This window comes from Pleurodeles waltl, chromosome 5, assembly GCF_031143425.1.
Source record: "Pleurodeles waltl isolate 20211129_DDA chromosome 5, aPleWal1.hap1.20221129, whole genome shotgun sequence".
Lineage (NCBI taxonomy): Eukaryota > Metazoa > Chordata > Amphibia > Caudata > Salamandridae > Pleurodeles > Pleurodeles waltl.
Window position 1 is genome coordinate 1,307,614,105 of NC_090444.1, and position 22,515 is coordinate 1,307,636,619.

General features: G+C 42.1%; 1 protein-coding gene across 1 annotated transcript in view; it reads right to left on the reverse strand.

The window, feature by feature from the left end:
• Positions 1-22,515, reverse strand: part of FAXC (failed axon connections homolog, metaxin like GST domain containing) — a 270,259-nt gene that overhangs the window by 7,587 nt on the left and 240,157 nt on the right. The window contains exon 5 of the mRNA XM_069235537.1: positions 19,478-19,594. Coding sequence (XP_069091638.1) covers positions 19,478-19,594 — 117 coding nt within the window. The remainder of the gene's footprint in view (positions 1-19,477; positions 19,595-22,515) is intronic.

A 22,515-nucleotide genomic window follows, 5' to 3' on the forward strand; every position in this document is an offset into this window, starting at 1 on the left:
AAATATGTTCTCCAGACAGTTTTAGTAGTAACACCAGCCAGGAGGACAGAACGACCCTAGTCACTATATATACACTTGATTAACACTACTTGTTATAATGTGAAACATCTTTGTGGTGTATGAATATGCCAGCAACAACATTTATCTACAACAGGACCACCAAAGGAGTGTATTACGCCACTGGTCCTGCACTTTCCAGGACCCTGATCTGCTTCAGCAAAATCTATTTATATTTTTTTATGAAAGCGATCTGTCTTAATGAACAGGCAGCTAAGATGGTTAGGCCAGTAAATTATGCCAGATGCCATGCTTTCCCTTTCCCTGTGGTACATGTTTTTTAATACCTAAAAAGAGGTGATTCTTTCACCTGGCAAAAATGAAAGATGTTCTAGAGCCTCCTCACCCCCAGCACTACCAATTAGATTTTTGGCCCAGACCTCGTGAAGATATATTACCTATGTTGATTATGGTCTGTGTTTAGACTTGCTGTACACACTGAGGGCCCGATTCACAAAGGTATGCTTAGAATAAAAGTCTAAGGGGCATATTTACAAGAAAGTGGCGCATCCGCTATGATGCACCACTTTTCTTGCCCCTCCTGCCCCCACTGACGTCACTATGGTAGAACCGTATTTACAATATGGCACCCCATGGCACACGTTAGCACAATAGCGTCAACATTTTTTATGCTATTGTGGTGCATTGGTCAACTAGCGCCAAAAAGTATATCACTAATCAAGCAATGCGTGAGGAGGTCTATTGGAAAAAAATGGGATTGTCACTATAATGCCTGCCTTGGGCAGGCGTTAAAAATGGCCAGAAAAATGGTGCAGTGAAATTTTCTGGACCTCCTAACGGGGGAACACCCCCCTTGCATACATTATGCCTGATGCAGGCATAATGTGTCACAAAGGGTTACAAAGTGGCACAATGCAAGCATTGCACCACTTTGTAAATACTGTGTGGGGAAAAGGCCTACTTGACGCCATCTTAGCGTAAAAAAAATGACACTAGGGCAGCGCAAGGAGGCGCTAGGGGCTTGTAAATATGCTGCTAAGTTTAAACCTGAATTCTAAGGGGCATATTTATAAGCTCTTTGCGTCACCTTGTGTCACCATATCATAATTTTTTTATGCTAAGGCAGTACTAAGGTGGCATTTTCCATGCACCAGATTTACAAAGTGATGCAATGCTTGCATTGCGCCACTTTGCAACCCCTTGCGCCACATTATGCCTGCGTCAGGCATAATGTATGCAAGGGAGGGTGTTCCCACGCAGGGAGGCCCGCAAAAAAGGCACAGTGAAATTGACAACATTTCACTGCGCCATTTGTTCTGTAATTTTTAACGCCTGCCCAAGACAGGTGTTAAAATGACACATCCATAGTAACCTATGGGGCTCCCTGTGCTTTGCTGCACTGGTGTCAACATTTTTGACCTCAGTGCAGCAAAGCACCACAACTGCATCAAAAATGTTGACGCTATTGTACTAATGATAGCCATGGTGCACTGTATTATAAATAAGGCACAACCATGTTGCCGTTAGGTGGTGGTAGGAGGACGCAAGAAAAGTGGCGCATGAAGACAGCTGTACAACTTTCTTGTAAATCTGCCCCTAAGTTTAGACCTAAAGTCTAACTTTACTGTGTTGCCTTACTTTGTGACAAAGAGGTGTTCCATGGGTGTTGCAGTGGGTATTCCCACGCAACACCCATGGATTTTAAAGCATTCTCAGATTTACAAGGTTTTGTAAACCTGGGAATGCATCAAAAGCCTACGCCACCCTAGGGGCGACATAAGGGTGGGGCAATGGGGAAAATATCTCTATTTCTCCCTGTTTTTTCCTCTTTCTATGTGTGCTGCAATTTGCACCACAAATAGAAGGAGTAAAACTCCTCTTATGATTGTTTTTGTGCAGGAAGGCGTCTTTTGGTGCATGGCAGCAATTTGTGTACCAGTGCAGGGGAAAGGACAGGAATGCACTGCATCTTGTAGATACAGCACATTCCTGCCCTTTTCTTTTTGTACAGGGCAGCACAGCAAGAAGGCTTATGGCATTGACCTGCGCCAAAAGCTTGTAAATGAGGCCCTTAGTCTTTTGGTCTAAGTTTACCTTTGTGAATCGAGCTCGTAGAGTATGCTCGTCGTGGAAGACCACAGCTAACAAATTAGGACGGATACACATCCCCACTCATGGGTAAGTGGCACGTGGGATCCCACACTCACATCTCTGTCAGTCTTGGTATTCAATGTATGCAGGGGCCCATATGTGCAATTGAAACAACAACACAGCATCCAAAGTAGGATGTGTGCCGATGAAAGGTAGGGCAACCTATGTGGGAGGAAGTGGAAATCACACCAGTATCTCAGAGCATCTGAACCTCGCCGGTGCAGGATAAAGGAGACCTTCCAATGTCCGATTGAAACCAAAATATAGGGTTTACAAGTGAAAAAATATACCCTAGAACGATTTTTCACCATTTGCAAATTCGCACATCAAGAACTCCCAGAATGTAAGGTAATACTCCTACAGTCTGCAAATAAATGCTTCAGTGAAGGAAGTGCTCTTCCACTCAGTGTGTTATGAAAGATACTACTCCATACCAACAACAGGCTAAAGCTAACAATACCTTTTATAAAGAGCTACCTGAACTATACCAACGAAACAGATTGTATAAAGCTACGAGAATCAACAAAAGAGTAGAAACCTAGAGCGGGTCTTGACCTGACGAACAAGTGAATGGCACACAAAAACCCCTGCACTGGAAATGAGTTCCAATGGCTTTTACGTTGTTTTTTTCTCCACTATGTGAAAAGCATTTTGGGCAATTGTCCTGGACTCCTGCAAATCGTGCTGCGACACACACCTCCACCGGAAACCTGATATTCACAGAAAATAGAGCAAGCAAAACGCAAAAAGAGTAAACATGAAAACGAGTGTGTGCGAGTGACACTGCCACTGTTATTCTGGAATGTTTTACACCCCGCTATATCAACCAATGATCCTCCAAAAACAAGTATCCACTGCAAGAGTTGTTGCCTTAAACACAATATGAAATTGGGAGGGAGCAAGGTCATTCCTTTTTCTCCATAAGGCGGCAGTATTACTGAGGCCATACATATTCAAAACAGAAATGATGTTGGAAAAAAAGAGTAGCAGTCCCTCCAGTGATCCAAAAGGTGGCAGTATTACAACGCGCATGCATTCAGAATTTTTTATTAAAGCTGAAACTTGCGATACAATAACTATTAAGTGATATCTTAGTCCGGAGTCAATTATTGATTTGGCATCAATCGACAAATTTTATTTCATCATGGAAGGCCTGCTTCAAGACACTACGGGGCATATTTACAAGTCCCTTGGTGTCGCTCTTGCACCACGCAATGTGGTGCCAGAGCGACGCAACTAAAAAATAGGATTTAATGAAGTCAGTCAAGGCCGCCTTCTATGACCCTAAGTGGCTTCATAAACCTCAAGTACTGCAACGCAGCGCAAATCACTGTGTTGCATTACTCTGTAACAGAGAGGCGCTTCTATTTGTGTTAAGTGGGTGTTCCATGCAACATCCATGGATTTTGACGCATTACCATATTTGCCTGGGAATGCACCAAAAACGTAATCCTCCCCAAGTGAGGCTTAATGTGAACAAATATTTTATTTAATTTTTCATTTTTATCTAATATTTTATTTCTCCTCGCTTTTTTCCTCTTTCTGTGTGTGCTGCAGAAAGAAAGAGAAAAAGCCTCAGGGGAATTATTTTTGTGCAGGAAGGTACCCCTTCCTGCAGATAAACAATCCTGCATGCAAAGGAGGCACCCTTGCATCATGGTGAAGGGGGCCTGCACTGGCGCTGGCAGCCACAAGGGCGCCAGCGCAGGGGAAAAGTTAGGAATGCATCATCTTGACTTAAATACTGCGCATTCCTGCCCTTTCCCTGTCATGCAGTGCAATGCAGCAAGGTGGCTTTCTGCGTTGCGCTGCGTGACAATCTCATAAATATGCCCCTATATGTTTTAAAGACAAAATATAAATCCATTTTAATACAAACTGTGTGAAGAAAACACTGCAATATAGTAATAAGAGCTGCAAGTACTAATTAACAATAACTGCAACAATAAGGAAGGGAAAGATCCTTAGCCCACTGAAACATTACTGAGTGCATATGAGGAAAGAGGTGCAGACTCTCACATTTCTTATAAATATGGGATGAATGGCAGCCAGGAGCCAAGCTGATTCTTATAACCATTATTCAAAAGTCACCTTCCATTATTATGTGGATTTAGGCAATACAACCAAATGGGTGGTCCCAGCTAACCAACAAGTCAAAACAAGTCTCAAGTGATAGCGCTTTGCCATATGCCACCTGGCACTAACGCAGCTTTCTACTCACATCCCTACACCATGATGCTTGGAGCAGCATCAAGTTATAAGTAAGGGGGCGCTAGCAGTCGCGCTCGGTCCATTACTGCATCACATGCCTCCCTTAATTCTGTCACAAGATCTGAGAGACCAAGAGACTGTCAGTGAAGGCCCAATGAACCACTGCGGAGTGGTACCTTTGGCCAGCTTCTCAACAAAAATACTGGTTTGTGGTGGAAACTAAATGTCACCACAGTTTTCGCTGGGGTGCCATTACAAACCCTCTCAACAGCCCAGATTTACAAATATTGTGCGCTGGGTTTGCATCACAAAAGTGAAGCAAACCTACGCAACATGATTCTTTACAATTCAAAACTTGTTTTGCACTTGAAATGTGCCTCAAAGTAAATCAAAGCAGCACAAAGCGCTGCTTTGAGTTCCTTTGCATCGAGGCAGTCCATGAGTGGCACATAGGCATTCCCATGTAAGTACCCTATGCTTTTTGATGCAAAACTTATCTACTAACAACTGTAGGGCTTTGCACCAAAAACGAATGCACTTTAAAGCAGGCTTTAAAAAGCTAAAGTGCTTTTACTTCTCCTAACGTTTCCCACTTAGCATTTGTGCTGCACTGTACACGTCCGAAGTAGGGAAAGCTTCAAAGTTAGTCTGATCATAGTATTTTGTACCCTTCCAGCACAAAACCTATACTCAGTGCTTAATTTGTGAATAAAAACGTGCTGCTGCTCAAAGCCCTCCTCTTTAACACGCGGCTGCTGAAATTAAATGTGGGAACACGGAATACTGAGGCAGTGTAATCCTGAAGCCATCTCGGGCATCTTCAAACCACTTAAAGCCACTCCCTGTCCCTTCTGCTCACTTTTACAGCTTTCTGCTTTCTCCCATTGCAAAGCTTTTTCATTTTTCTCTTCCTCCGTCTTTTCCATGTGTGTCTTTTGTTGACAGCAAATGCTTGGGGCAGAAGAATAAGCGGCGGCCTTCAAAAATAAGTGCCGGTGCTCAGCACCGGAAACAACAAGCACAAATTAAGCACTGCCTATACTAGACATGATGCAGACACTTTTGCACTATGGTGTGTGCATGGCACCAGACAGTCTGATGGTGCACCAGATCTATGGATAGAGCAGAATAGTGCTACATCTTAGTAGGTATGGTTCTTTCCTACTCTCGCCCATCTCATGCAATGCAGTTCATCAATTCTCTGCCAAAGTATTAATAAATCTGGGTCGAAGTTGTGAAGGGCTGTAATGTGTTACCTAGGACTAACGCAACACATTAAATGCGTCCCAACCAATGTTCCCTGTAAGGCGCGAGCGCGCGCGCACCTTTCCTTCCCCCATCGCGCAGGCCCCTTTGGCAAGCGCGCACATTAATAAATAAGCCTTTTAGAGCGATATACGTGCTCCCCTAAGGCAGATAATGCTCATATTTGAATCTGGATTGAAGTGAATGAAAACAGCGTTTAAATGCCGCGGGGAGTGTTTTAAACATCATTTGGCGTACTTTAGCATACAAGCGAGCAAGTGATATTTATGTTGAAAATTAATGGTTAATGAGCTAGGAAATGCTTCAGAACAGTAGGAAATGTGCTGTTATCAACTTTTCCATCATTGTCATACTTCATAGTTGTTTATATGCATTATCACTTTCTCAGCTCAAATAAGCCTTTTAGAGCGATAGTCTTGCTCTCCTATTGCAGAAAATGCTCATATTTGAATCTGGATTGAAGTCAATGAACACAGCGTTTAAAGGCCGCGGGAAGTGTTTTAAACATCATTTGGCGTACTTTAGCATACAAGCGAGCAAGTGATATTTATGTTGCAAATTAATGGTTAATGAGCTAGGAAATGCTTCAGAACAGTAGGAAATGTGCTGTTATCAACTTTTCCAACATTGTCATGCTTCATAGTTGTTTATATGCATTACCACTTTCTCAGCTCAAATAAGCCTTTTAGAGCGATAGTCGTGCTCTCCTATTGCAGAAAATGCTCATATTTGAATCTGGATTGAAGTCAATGAAAACAACGTTTAAAGGCCGCGGGCAATGTTCCTCTGTTTTCTCTAACTGGGGTGTAGGTGGCACTTAACAGGTCATGTCCCTGGGGTGTGCAACCAGGTCACAAAACTGCCTTGATGCCCTATTGCATGGAGCAATGATATCCCTTTTTTGCTTTAGTGGTATGGAGAGGCTAATGCCAAAGATCTTGGCTAGTTATGCGCTGCGCGCGCGTGAATGGTCAATTTCTTGGCGCACGTATCCTTGGCTGCAGCGCACAGAGACCGCACACTGCCGCACACAGTGGAAAAAAATTAGAGGGAACATTGGTCCCAACACTTTAACACAGGGCACAGCGTCAGATCATAAATAAAGTGGGATGATTGTGCTGTAACCTGTTACTACAATTGATGTGTTGCCTCCCTAATGTGCACAAATACCCCCCACATCTCCACAATATGCTGCGGCCAGAGCCCATGTACAAAACATATCTCTGGGGACATAGAAAGCTCCTCTTTCTTGTCTTATATGTTTTAGCCTCTTTTTAACTACACTAAGCTAGTTGCGCAAAGCGATAAAACGAGATCCTGTGGTCACCAACAACAGAAGTTATATAGTTCTGCCTTGCAAGCACATGCATTTTTGGCCAAATTAAAGATGTTCTGATTTCTATCCAGATGTATTTAAAAGAGAAGCTTACTTGCTCCTAAAATATTTTTTTTGAGACTAAACACACTAAACTTGGATCACAATCTTCTGTAAACTGCCAAAAACAGGAGCCCCGTGCCCTGTCTGCTGTCTCAGCCACCGAGGGCTTTGGATGACCTGGTTGCAGCAAGGTTTGCAGGATTAAGGACGGTCAGAGTAACAGTGCCTCTAGTGGAGATTATGCAGTGTTCTGAACACATAAGGAGAGAGTGTCTCACTCCCAGAGAGATTCCATGTCTGAGTCCTTATGAACTAACCGAGAGCTGAAGGTGAAAACAACACCTGGGATGGTACAAACCTGCAGAATAAACCTACAAAATAAGGTACATAGACCACATCAAGTAGGGAGAGCTTGTAAGGAACAGAGAAATAAAATCTACTGTCTTCACCTGTGGGGAGGGAAACGTTAGGGAAGCAGTAGAGTAACCTATGTACATGCCCAAGGACTTGGTTTGTTAGAAATGCAATCCTGGCCCAAGACTTCAATATTGGCCCTTGTACAAAAGTTAGTGGCCCTAAGATATGATGCAACCCAGAAACGTTATGCATTTTGGCCATACCAGAAGAGGATGACCCCATGGAAGGCTACAGGGATTGAGAGAAGATGCCTGCTCTCAAGGCTAGCAGACAGTAACAGCAGGGTGGAGGGATTCAGGTGACAGAACATACAAGCCATAACAAAAAAAGTAAGGTATTTTTTTATGGTAGATCCTTCCCCAGTATAGAGACCAGACTCTTTAGCCAATCTTGACCGAGACTTCAGTGGAAAGACACAACTTCAGGGTCAAGGGACGGGGGCACCAGCCCTGACTCCTGCCCTAAACTGCAGGAATACTACAAGTCCAGTCCTCAGGGGGAAATGCTGTCCATCGATGCCACAGATAAAATTATGCCCTTACATGAGAATATTTCGATACTGCCTTTACTGGGTAAATGTGCCTTATACAAAGATAACAATTTCTTAATTTTGTATGTATGCCCATCAACTATGCATGTAATTAAGAAACAGGGGTTGTTCAGTATCTAGAACCTAGGGCATATGCTAGACAAACAACAATGGTTCCATGTAATAAGAAAATGTGTTCTTTTACAGAATTCAACAACTATCAATTGAGGAGAATTTTCAAAATTTCAAAACACAATTAAAGAAGCACTGAGACACCTTTACTGCTATTAAAAAAGTGCTGAGTGAGTGTTCACAATGTGATAAATACCATACAAATAATACTGAGTGTACACAAACAATATGAGCAAAGGAACACAAGTGTTAGATAATCTATGTTCCTTAATGTCCATTTAAATATCGGTCCATCAATGAAAACAATCATATAGGCTCCATTTGCATTTCTAACCTTGTTAATGGTCGTCATCATCAGGGCTGTTAAACCTGATATTTGGCAGCAAACTATATATAAATCCGGTACAGCAATCTGAATCTTAGAGGAAAAGTTCCCCTTGTAATGACTCCGCAAAAAAGGATTAAGAAGAAGTCACTCAAGGTATTTCAGTCCACAAGGCGAGGCATCAACAATTAGTCCACTGTGCTGCTGACAGACATGCAGCCAAACTGCAGCACAAGGCGCGTCACTGAAACAGTTGCAGCAGTCGGCGTCCCAATTACTAAAGAGATAAGTACATCTACACTTACCTATACATACTTTCACAATCTTGTGTTGGTCAATATGTTGGCTATGATATTTACGTAACATAATATATTTCTACACTATTCTGACATTAAAGCCATCGGGTGAGGATGGCAAAGGGCAGCAGATGGGTCTTCTGACCTGAATTAGGAAATCCAAGCCTCCTTCCAATAGTGACAGCTGGTTACTAAACAGAAATATTGTGCACTATTTTAGCTCAAAGGTTACATAGATGCACATGAGCATTTGAAGCAACTCATGTTCATTGGTTAATTTCACTTCCTTGCCTAGCAGCTCAAAAAACATGCACTTAGCCGGCAGAGAAAATGCCAGCCTCAGCCTCCAATGGATTTTTCATTATAAAGGAGTCCTAAATCTAAACCTTATCTTTTATCTTCAGAAAATCAATACAGACTTACTGGCCCGAAGCACTTAAATGGTGAATTTTTGCCAGTTTTCTCTAAAAGTGCAGACCACTTTTATACTGCATCCTCTTTGGACAGCAGAAGGCAATAAACATTCCCTGTGGATATTTGTCACCACCTACCCCCTTCGAGCTTTATCAAATGTTTGCGTTACAAATCAATGTATAAGAAGCAGTGAACAGTTTTGATCCAACTATTTTAAGAATCTCCGGAAAGAAAATGCTTGAATTTGTTCAATATTGGTCTTATTCAGCACATCTAAAATCTAAATAGAGGAAATGAACAATAATTGTGTCGACGTTTTTAATAGAAACAATGAAAACAAGGTTGACTAATTAGAAAATGCCTTATTAAAGAACTTGCAACTTTTTTGATGCTTTGGCATAATCTGAAGGTGTCCGCAGAAATTTTATTGTATATCTCTTCTGTACCGCGTGCAAAATTCAGTGATCTTTAACAGGGAAATGCCAGTAAATTGATCGCTACTCACTCCAACTATCTCCAACTTTACTATAGCCTACCACCTTCAAAGGGAAGAAATGTGACTTGTAACCAGGACTTCTTTAGGAGGTGTAGTGAAGAAGCAAACCGGTGTATCAGTGGCCAAAAACCCTCCTCGACCACAATATCCCTGGACCAGTACACTACTTGTGAGACAGATCCTACGAGGGCACTGGAGATTTTGGATGGGGACCTTGGATGGAAAGCAACTGGCAATTTCCTGACCTGTAGATTTTTTTATTCTAAATTTCAATGGAGCAATATTTATGTAAATTAAATTTCAGACAAGATATTTCTGCCAGATGATATTCTGATAACTATTCCTGGACTACGCCACATCAATATGTAACACACGGGCAATTATTCTAGATGTCGATTGCGCTGGAGTGGTCTCTCTTGCCTTCCCCTTTCTCGTCTCTCAAGGCAACATGCACCTGGGTGAAAGGGTTAACGCTAGGCTGGTAAAATGGCACCAGCACAGGGGCAAAGGTAGGAATGCACCATATTCTTTTAAATATGGTGCATTCCCGCCCTTTCCCTGTGACGCACTGCTGCAAAGTGATTTGCTGTGCTGCACTGTGCCACAATCTCATAAATATGCCCCTTGGGTTTCAGGGCTTTACAGACCTCTGTCATTCTGACTCCAACAAAATTAGGACGTTCCATAGGGGGGTGACCATATTGCATCCTCCCATGCGGAGAAAAATTAAATAATAGATAAAAGATAAAGCTTTATTTAGGGAAACATAGAGGTGTGAATCACGAGGTTGGGTAACTTTTCAAACAGTATGTGGCAATAAGTTTGCCTAGGAACATTCTTTCAATGATAGAATCACAAGTATCTCACAGTTTACAAATGATTGTAAAAGCATCACATACATTCAAAAGCGTATTTGAACCTGTAACCACACTGTCACATACAACGACATATGTTTGATTACACGCGAATATCCTAACTGGCAAATGTTATAGGAGTTTGCTATGGTCATGTTATGTACAAGTTTGTCAGCCATTTTCAGCAGTTCTAAAGGATGCATTTAACAGGGCGCGCGCAGGTGGGATTGTCACCATAGGGGTGCATGAAACATGGCATCCGATCCCGATACGTCCAAGCATGAACGTACACAAATTAATATTTAGCGACAAATGTGCCTAGGCCTCGAGCTCACGTCAGCTGGAAGAGCTACAGTAAAAGAACACGTACGTTTTAGGAACAGAAAATATGATTAATTAATAATGACTAGGCCCTGAAACCCTTGAGCTCGGGCCCGGGGTTAGACTAAGAGGAACATTCTTTTCACGGGGAATATTCATCACGTTTACCATCCTTAATCACCTCTCAGGGCTCACATCCAGGAAGAACTATGACTGTATCACTCAGTCATTAAATACCATTGCTCCTGTAGACACACTTTGCGATTTCATTCAAAAGGTTTCAACAAACTATCTAACGAAAAAAAAACTTTTATAAAAAAGAATGTGTGAAACTTTCATGTGTTATATATTGAAATAATAAAGTTTTACAGGAACAAGAACTGTTAGGGCTCAGCCATATGGGCACAAGTAAATATAGGCAGGCCTCTCTATTTACATAACAAAAACGTGTATTATTGATAGTGCGTTTAAAGAAATAGGCTTGACCAAATCAGTGGTCACTCCTAAAGGTACTTGATTTCCACAGTTGCACTGTGCTTGCTAGGTACTTCTCTGTAAGCACAAAGTACTAAGACATGGTATCTGCATACCCAAAAACATTGTTAATGGTGATCATTAATCACTTTTTAATATCACTAGTAGTCAGTGGTGACTAGCTCGTATTTACAATGGCGGGTGGGCGAGGGGATACCAATTGTTTTTGTTTTTTAAAAAGGCACCTACCTGTCGACAATCTTCTCTCCTCGCATTGTCTCTCCCCGCTCCGACGCATGGAGGTCACGGGACCCAGGAAACTTCACAAGCCAATGCTCACGCTGGTTTCATGCTGGTAACCAGCATGAAACCAGCATCAGGATTGGTGGGAGCAGGCTCTCTCAGTGCTCACCAGAGCACTGGAGGCCTAAGCTTTCTCTAACCCAGCTGTCTTGAGACAGCTGGGTTAGAGATGTTTAAAGTGTGCATGTCAGGCTGGCCATCGCAAGACGGCCGGCCAAAGGGACATGCGCACTTTAAACAAGTACACAGCTCCCTGCTGCCACCTTGCAGCAATTGCCACACCCCGTCCTGACACTCGGTTCAGGATGGGGCGCTGAAAAATAAAAAGGTAAAAACAAAGTGAAGCACAAATTAATGAAATCCAGAAACATAAGATCTAAAACACTGGTTACATAAATGTTTAACCCATAGATAATAGGGAAAGGTGGAGTGATCCAGTGGGTTTGGAGTGCAATTCCAAGAGAGGCAAGTGTTGGGTTTCAGAAGCCTGATTAGGAAATGAAGGGAGGAGGATCAGCGAACATAATTTGAGATGTGGAATAGAAGAGCTCAACACACAAATACATGCAAATACTGTGATTGCCAGGCTAGGAGTGTATTTAAAAAGAAACACAAGTAGATTCCAAGAATTGCCGCTCATAGAGGCTGATAGCACTGCTGATACAGATTCCAAGAGCTACGTGTACAAAGCATTTTTCTATTCGCAAACCATTTGTGACTCGAAAAATGCTTTTTTGAGATGTTCAAAGCCCAAATTGCGATTCAGTAACTTGTTACTGAATCAGAATTTTAGTTTTGCCATTAGGTGTTAGGAAGGGGCATGTTGAGGGTGTCCCTTCCTAATGCCAAATGGGAAAAGTATGCACAAATGTTTTGCAACCGGAATGCGTTGCAAAACATTCGTAGTTTACCACCAATAGAAAATTGGTGATAACCCAATCGAAAATGGAACCCCCTTCCCCTTTGAGAATGGTGGGAGAAATATTTTTCAAGAGCAGGCAGTGGTCCCTCAGACCACTGCGTGCTCTTAAAAAATAAAACATAAACATTTTTATTTTTATTTTTAAACGCATTCCGTTTTCCTTAAGGAAAACAGGCTGCATTAAAAAAAATGTTTTGTTTAAAAGCAATCACAGACATGGTGGTCTGCTGAGTCTAGCAGGCCACCAATCCTGTGATGGCTGCGATCCCTAATGGATTGCAAAGTGCGACCTGCCTCATTAATATTCATGAGGTAGGTCCTTTTGTGACGTACTGGAAATTGCAAAAGAACCTCAAAAGAGTTTCATACATTTAAAATTGCAATTTCCTTATGATAATTTGTACCTGATAAAATCTGACACCAATTTGTATGGAATTTATGGGTGCAGTTACTATTGACTATTACAAGTTGTGCCCTAAAAATGGTGCATAACATTCAGAATTTGGTGCTTACCACACAAAAATCTGCATGTCCCAGTATCTATTAGGCATTTTGTCTCTTTGAATTCCGAGAGGTTCCACCTATTGAAACTTAGCAAGAGATGCAATCTTTATCACGGTCTTTAATTACAGCATACCTAAACAAGCATTTGCAACGCAACGGGTCTCGCATTTGCTCAAGTTAGAGCTATTAGCTTTGTAAACTCCTAATCTGACTTTTCTTGCCACATAAATTGAAAGAAAAAAAACTAGCACGATCATGCTACGTAAAACCCAGCGCTATTGCGCTGAAATTGAAAACCAAAAAAACAAGCGCGATCGCTAAGTAAAGCCCAGCACGATCGCATTGCGTGGAATATAAAAAGATAAAGCAGTCCAGAAACCAGGCTGAAAACATGGAGCCTCGTATGGTTTCAGCAGTTGGCCGGAGCGCTCTGGAGGGCTAAACACCAGAAAAGGCATGCCGTATGAATGTCTTTCACTAATGAAATCAAGCGAATTTTAAAAGGCAAGCCCACGAACCAATGAAAGTGGTGGGCATGACATGGGCATGATTAAAAGCCCAAAGAGAGATTACACCAGGGACAGAGCGCTTGTGCGCTCGAACCTAAAAAGTCAATGAGAAAAAACCTTGCTGTCCTACTTATCCTTCTTAAACATGTTCCATAAGTGGTCAACCTGGGTTAAAAAAAAATATCATTAAATTATGACAAGATATAACATCCCGCAAGCGTGGATTAGGATAAATGGCTTTCGTTCAACAGGCTTTCAACCTCAAAGATGCATGAAACAGGGATCACTCTTGTCACCTCTTTTATTTGCAATAATGATAGAGCCAATGGTTATCATAATGCGAAATCATGTAGAAATTAAAGTTCTTTCCCTCTCGCAGGCATCAAGGCATCAGCAGTTCCAATATATTACATCCAGATGTAATGATTTGGACCAAGGCTGTTTGTGCTCCATACCTGATCGTCTTCTGCCTAGAGATGAAGGCAGCAGACCAAACAGGTATACACCAAGTATAGCAGATGAACACTTGGAGAAATAGAGAATGCTATCATTAAAAAAGGGTGTCTTTCTATCTCATTAAAATATTAAATTAGGTATTTCAATTGAGCGTTCTGATATGAGGAAAAGCGAATAGAAAAATACTGCATCCCAGGTTACGACCTCCACTGCAAATGTGGCCGTACTACCTCTGAAAATATTGTTTCTTCCTAGTCTGTCCTATTTACTCTTGCCTTAGTAGTGGTGGGTGAATGCTTCAGACTTCAGAAAACAAAGTGTGACAATTCATTGTTGATCATTTTTAAATTAGAAAACATGAAGAAATATCATTTTTGTAATTTTGTTGTATGGCTTTTTAAACTGGATATATTTTTGTCTGGGAACTTGTTTTTATCACACTTGTAAGTACAATTGTGATATTATTTTATTCTGTCATATATTATATTTTGGTTTCTTTGCATTGGAAATGGCAAAGGCAACAACAAAGAGAGTTGACAGTGCAGCTGCTCTCCCCACTTCAGAGACCTCCAAGCCAATACAAGCAGGCCTGTGCCCTCATCACATGGTGCACACATCCTCAAAAGGTCTTAACCACTTCTGTTACCCCAAGCACTATGGGGAGGCTCTGTTCTTCATCCACAGCCCAGACTGCTGCTCATCTAGATCCACTGTTCGTGCCGACCACAGCAGTGAGCGTGCCTGGTTTCCCCATTCTACTCAGCTCAGCAGGCAAGCTGGATTCTATTCTAGCGGCCATAGGAAATTCTCACTCCAGCCTTAAGAACAAAGTCAACGCTGTGGCCATTAAGGTGAATCTCCTTCATGATGATCACCGTAAACTCTCTGGGCGGGTTACCCAAGCTGAACTTATACTCTATGAATTGATACAGGAAACCGTAGAAGAGCACAAACAACACTCCCTAACCAACTGCATGCAATACCAGGAGGGCAGAACAGAGGATGCTAAGGGATGAGCGTGAAGAAGTAATCTCAGTATAGTGGGCCTAGCGCAAGGCAAGGAGAGGCTTGACTCAGTGATGTACCTAGAAGCCTGGATCTAAAGTTTTATGTCCGTACACACTCTGACTCCCTTCTTCTACATAGAAACAGCTCATTGGGTCCCTGGATGCAAGCCTTTCCCTGGATCCTCACCCCAACCGATGCAGACTAAACTCCTGCATTACAAAAACAGAGACTCAATCCTGCAGGTGGCCAGTCATGCTACTCCATTAGCAATAGATAATCACTGCATAATGCTCTTTCCTGGTTACACTACGGCAGTGCAACACCAATGTGCATCATCAATCGAGAAAATGGCATTAAACATTCCTTATTATTTGTGGCCAAACTCATGATTACCATGCAAAAGAAATCCTTGTTCTTTAATGATCCATCTGCACCTGGTACTGGGGTGAACAATCATCTTTTCTTAGAATGGGAACCCTTCCAGCTGTAAGTCCCCAGACAGCTGATGAACTGTAGCTATGGGCCGCAACTGCTGTCGACCATTATTGTATCTGCCCTGGCTGAGTTTTAAAATGATCATTGCTTTTAGCCTGACATGATGTTATACTCTGTTAACACGTATGTCTATTCTATTTATGTTAATCACTACTCCAGTGAACCGTACAATATAGCATAATGGTTGAAGGTCTCTCCTCAGTATTACAGCTCCTGATGGCAATGTAGAATGTTAATTGCTACTCTAGTAAGCCGTACCATATAGCATAATGGTTGTAGGTCCCCCCTCAGTGTCATGGCTCCTGATGGCAATGCAGCCTCTCCGTGCTCTGTCTCCATAGGCCCAGCTCCCCAGTTAGATACACTTTTGCCTCCTATTATTAGAAAAGGCCACAGACAGTGCCTTATTTTGCCACTAAGAATTAACACTCCCTAGCAATGCTTGATGCTCAATGTTACCAGTTTGGATGGGGGGAATTTTCTCCTCCCCTTGAGTTTCAACTCTAATGGTTAACAAAAGTTGGTCTTGGACACGTATTTCATTACACTTCCAGACAAGTGCAACTCGAAGATCACTCTAACAATATTTTCCTTTCCACCTAGGGTACATAATCATCCCTGACATGGCCCCTGATGGCAGCTAACTATGGACTTAAGACTCACACTAATTATAATATAGCAACATGAAATACCAGAGGTAAGTGCTACTCTATTCATTTTTTATCTAAAGCACAAGAGTGCACACGACGCAATTCTCCATTAGAAGCACCTCACAGAATTGGAGGCCTTGTGTCTCCAGAAACGATGGAGGGGACAGATTTTTTCAACTAGTTTTTTAGGTTTCACACAAGGGATCAGGTTTGTGGCTGGAGTCCTGATCCAGCCAATACCCATAGTCCTAGACAACGAAGGAAGGTATATATTGATACAGTGATGTCTATATGGCACTCTGCTTGTGATTGGCTGCATATATGCTCTCAATAGTGAACAATCATTGTTCCTCATCAGGCTGCCCCATCGCCCAACACCCTGGGCTCATCTCCCTTTGGTCCAGTGAAATGACTTTAATTGCGTCCTTTAGGTAACATTACACAGATCAATTCCTCCACAGTAAGTCCCAACAATGCACTAGGGCTAAGTACCTCGCCATTTGCTAAAGCACTGGAATTTAGTAGAAATATGGCACCACCGCAACACCGCAGTCAGAACCTACTCTTTATATTTTCCTCTCCACAATCTGCATGTTATACAGGATAGAATACTGCGGTCTCTCTTTAATTATGCCATCTATATGGGCCGAACTTTGCCAGACCACAACCCTGTACAGGTCAGGGTGAGCTGGGGATGAGTGCACTCCCCAATCTCAATTTGGTGCTTGCAGCACTTCTTAAGGATACTGCCTTCCACTCCACATTACATAATCAAATCATTGAATACTTTGACAAAAATCAATGCACAGCGTGATACAACTTTTAGAGTGGGAGGCTGTCAATGACATGCCCAGGAGTCATTGCATGGGGGTGGTTGTTGGCACAAAGTAAACACTCAATTAACAACAGTTGAAGATATGGTATTTCAACTAGAGACCACACAAGCCATCTGTTCTGCCAAAACCCGTCCACTTGCCGAAGCCAACACCAAACACTCCGCCTTCTTGAGTGCTTGTGTTATATAAACCAAAACACATACATAACATGAACACTTTAAGGGGCAGACAAACCAGGGCCAATGCTAGTGTGGCTCATCTGTCAAGAACACCATTAAGTCCCCATAACGTTCATCTACATTGCCTTCAAAACACTTCTCTTTGCTCAACATGAAATCCATGGTATTTTCTCATGTTACTATGAATCTCTCTATACTTACAATCAAAATGTCTCTCCACAAGCACTCTTGGTTTATACAGGCAACATTCAGCTTCCCCACATCTCTTCAGAGCAGAAACAAGACCTGGATGCAATAATCACCTCTGCTGAGATAAAGGAAGCAATTTGATCTTTAACTGCAGGCAAAACTCCAGACCTGATGGTCTACCCATAATTTCTAGTACGCTTATGGCAGTCTCCTAGTTCCAAAGTACAAAAATCATAAGACTCAGAGGCTACCTTGCTGCCCTCTCTTGGGGAAGCACTAGTCGTTTTGATCCTGAAATCTGGAAAGGACACCACAACCTTGTGTCTTACTGCCTTGTGATCCTTAACACGGAATACAAAACCCCAAGCAGGATACTTGTGGATCAGCTACTTCCTCTCCCCTCTCAACCTGTCCATCCTGACCAGACTGGATTTGTTCCCAGAAAGAGTACATCCCTGAACATGCGCAGACTGTTCTCAGTAATGGAGTCAGCACCAAAGGTGTTTTCTAGAGCAGTGTGCCTCGTACTAGACAAAGAGAAGGTCTTTAACTCCCGAGACTGGTAATATCTCTAGAGATAGGTCTTGATATGGATGGTGTGGTGCCTCGAAGGCAAGACAGAACTCCTAAATATCTCAGTAAAGTTATTACCATGATGACCATGACTTACTGAAAGGCAGCATAACATGTGCTGTGTCAGCACTTCAAATCTACCTCTATCAGTAATGGATAAGGTTGCTCTTGCCAAAATGGTTATGCTTCAACATTATTATACGATTTTGCTAAACCGCCAAGCTACCTGAGTGCGCAGCTCTTCCACTTCTGGGACGCTCTCTTTAGAGACCTAATATGGGGTAGCAGACAACACAGGCCCAGGCCAAACTAAGGCACACCTCACACATAATGTGAATGGTCTTGGAATACTACATTTTGAACAATATTATCTTGCTTGCCAACTCCATGACTGTGCCACTGGGTCTCTGGCACCCTCCTAGGATACTGTCACAACACTTGTGTCTTGGACAATGGTCAAGGTGCTTCAACTCTTTAGCCTGGTAGGATAAACTGTTTCTCCAACTGCCCATCTCCTAAGATTTGCTTACTCCTGTTTACACAGAAGCATGCAAGTCACTCATAGCGTAATCCCTTATGCACCAGCCACCCCCATGCTTGAGCCTATTAAACTCTGGAAAAGACCCGACTCTGACCAATATAAAACCATGGCACACACTTGGGCTAGAAACTTATTTCAGGAGGGACACATTACCCAATTTTAGAGTGGCAACCAATCTACTCTACACACCATGACATAGGGTAATTTCCCCTGACTATTAGTGATCACCCAAGAGCTCATCTCCTGTCCCTGTTCTTCCTCTCCGTTTCCAAAACCAACTAAACAATCACGGTTGCTATTGTCCCCTCTGCCTCACCAGGTTCCCCATCATTGCACACCATTCAGTGTTCCTCAAATCCAATTAATTTTACCAGTTGGGTGCCCCTTACAATCGGGTGCCCCTCACTTTCTTACCCCATTGCGCGAGATTGTATCCCATGCAATTATGCCCTCCATCTACCGCACGCCTGATCAATAATACCCTCCATTTCCAAGCTTGCCAAGCTGTTCTTCCACTTTCTGTTAGAGGATTGTATTCCTTTCCTTTTTCCTCTGCTAGCTTTGCAAATTGTTGAAAATGACTTTACAATATACTAAAAGACACAACAGTTTCGAGGACAAACTTTACAAGCCTTTCTGTAATTGTCTGATGACACATTGTGTTATTTATCCACATCTACCAGAATCAGTTGTTTTGTTATATGCTTCTACATTGACAACACAAGGTGGTATGTCACAAAAGTTGTCTAATTTACAACAAAAGTTCAATAAAAACATCTTTGAAAAATGAAGACCTAGGTGGGGAAGAAGCAGCATTTCATGAGCTAACTGGTGCAACATGTTCAGAGATACAGCATGAAACAGTACACAAGAATGTGTCCATTCAAAGATCCAATCGCTGTTGAAGGCTTACCATTAGATACCACTAGATGGCCTCAAAAACGCAAAACGTCATCATTTGTTAAGCATTCTTGTGTCCCAGTGTTCTTAATGCAGTTTGGTAAGTGTAACCATCTTTCTAGAGACTAACCTTTTATAAGCATCTCCGGTCTGGTGCCTGGTAATGTCCACATTGCCTGTGCCAGATGTCCAAACACAGTGGCGTCTAGGGTGGAAAACTTTGGTCCCATAATGTATTTTTTATCACCTGCAAGTGGATCAACACAAGAACAAATAATTAAATCACATGATATGATCACGTTGTCATCGCAAATGTATTTGCTATGTTTCATGATTTCATGTTTGCTTTTTAGAGAAATGTGAAAACAAGGATGAGGCAATTAAATAAGTGTCTGGGAAAGGAAAGCAAAAATGAGGAAAGTGAAAGAAGAAGATGAAAAAGCAAAAACAAGGATGAGGTAAGTAAAAATGTGGGTTGAAAAACGAAAAGTAGCATTCATCAACTCGAGCAAGGCACCTCTGAACTGATGGACACATGTTTTCCAGGTATTCTTATGTGATTGAAAGTGCTTCGTAAAAGCCAATTGGGGCGATTTTCAAATTTGATGATTGGTCAGTGAAAAAACAAAACCTTGTACAGAAATTACGCAACTTCAGCAATCAAAAGCTACATCAAGCATTCCATGGGTAAAATAAGGACGTTAAAGGAAATAAGACTTCTGTTTGGCATGCTCGGCTGTTCTATCCAGAATAACTAAGGGCCAGATGTACGAAACGTTTTGCGACTCGCAAACGGCAAAATTTGCCGTTTGCGAGTCGCAAAACGCGTATCCCAATGCAGAAAGGCATTTTGCGAGTCGTTACCGACTCGCAAAATGCATTTCAGACTCGCAAATAGGAAGGGGTGTTCCCTTCCTATTTGCGAGTCGCATTGGGATGCAATACCATTTGCGACCGCATATGCGGTCGCAAATGGCATCGCAGTTACCATCCACTTCAAGTGGATGGTAACCCAATCGCAAATTGGAAGGGGTCCCCATGGGACCCCTTCCAGTTTGTGATTGCACCCAAAAATATTTTTTCAGGGCAGGGAGTGGTCCAAGGGACCACTCCCTGCCCTGAAAAATCCGAAACTAAAGGTTTCGTTTTTTTTTGTAGTGCAGCTCGTTTTCCCTTAGGGAAAACGGGCTACACTTCAAAAAAAAAAAAACCTGCTTTATTGACAAGCAGGTCGCTAACATGGACGCCTGCTGACGTCAGCAGGCCTCCATGTTAGCGAGTGCCCATACTCGCAATGGGGCCGCAATTTGCGACCCACCTCATGAATATTCATGAGGTGGGTCATTGCGACCCCATTACGAGTTGCAGTCGGTGTCTGAGACACCGTACTGCATAGCAATTTGCGACTTGCAAATTGCGAGTCGCAGGGACTCGCAATTTGCAAGTCGCAAATTGCTTTTTTCGTACATCTGGCCCTTAATCCCTGCTCACTCTGCTCTACATTTTTCTTTTCCTTATTGTAGATTTTTAATAGATTGATTTTTTTATTGTATTGGTTGTAGAACAGTAATATTTATTTTACCATTAAAATATTTTGTTTGTCCAATATATTTTTTTGGTAGAAGCTATGGCTTCCTTCAGGATCCTGGTGTTACAGTACGGGCTCTAAGGAGATTCAATATATTTTTTATTGTAATACATCATTATAATAGTTATATCAAAGGAAGACTCAAACAACGGGGCCAAAAGCTGTAGTTATGAGTCCATTTTTAAAAATAAAAGGAGATGCCACAGCAACGCTATTGGATACATCACAAGATCCACTAGATGCATCACAACTGTGTCCAACCATTCCGTTTGCACCTACTCTACCATAGCTTCCCATCGATCTGGGCAGAAGTAGGCTGAAATGTCCAATGAAAAAAGGGAGGATATTAGAGGGGGAACACGTCATGGGAAGGTGTCAGTTTCAGACAGTAGCATAGTAAGAACCAGATACCCAACACTGCACTGGTCCTTTTGTTGACAGTATCATGACCCACAGATCTACACACAATCTTCTATTCCGTCAATATTATGAGGGGCAAGGCGTGACTCCATTGTGTTGTCCATTCCTATAATGAGTCCTACGACTGGGCTTTGTGTAATCCAGGTAACCCCTCCGAAACTAAATAAAACAGTAAGACCATATATATCCGTTCATAATGTGATGCTTGAGAGGGTGTAATGGTAGGACATATATTTAGTCCTATTAGAGGGAATTCCTCTAATAGTTTCACTTAATGCATGGACAGGAGGATAAACATACACATATCATAACTCTCCCATCAATAAAACAGCCTTGTTGCCTCATAATAGACTCAAGGGTATCATAAGATTTGATCAGGGTATCAAAAAGCGTCCTCATACCACATCATATTTAAGCATTTGAAATCTGCATATGATTTTCTCAGGAGAAGCCACACTGCATGTCTTTCAGGCACAATTCAAAATCAAGGATTTTAGAAGTCTCCCACAGTCTCAAAATACCTACTTTGCTTGTCCAGAGTGATGCAGAAAAGCATCTCTTAAAATGGTGTGTGAATTAGGGTATGCCAGAAGCACCATGGAGAAGTACTACAGAAGCTGAAAGAGAGGTCAATATCCCCAGGCAAGTCTGCCTTTCTTTCCGATAGAATACCAGTGTTGTGTTAGGTTTGATCATTACCTTAGAATATGTGCAATATCACAACTTGATTTTGAATATCTCTAGCACAGACAGACAGGTCACTGGCTTGGTTCTTTCAGTCTGGCGAGGGACTAGTGCCACTGATCCAATGTTTTGAAATATTCAAAATGTGAGTCGCAGTTCCAAGAGTCTCTGATCATACATTTGAAGGATCAAAAAGCTACAGCAACAATCACTGTTCCCACCAGGACTTAAGGAAAAGGGTGGTAGGTCAAAAGAACACAAAATTAATGAGGATACCGTAAAGCTTAGAGACAGTGTTTTTAGATGTTCCCCAGAATATAAGGGTTCATGCACACCAAACTTCTGTAGATCTGCAGGAGCTGGACCTAGTAAACATCTTTCACAATGGAACAGTTGTTGATATTTACATTATTAGGAATGAGGTAACCTCAACTCCAGGAACAATTCTTCAAATGACTTGAACACTGCATTAGGCA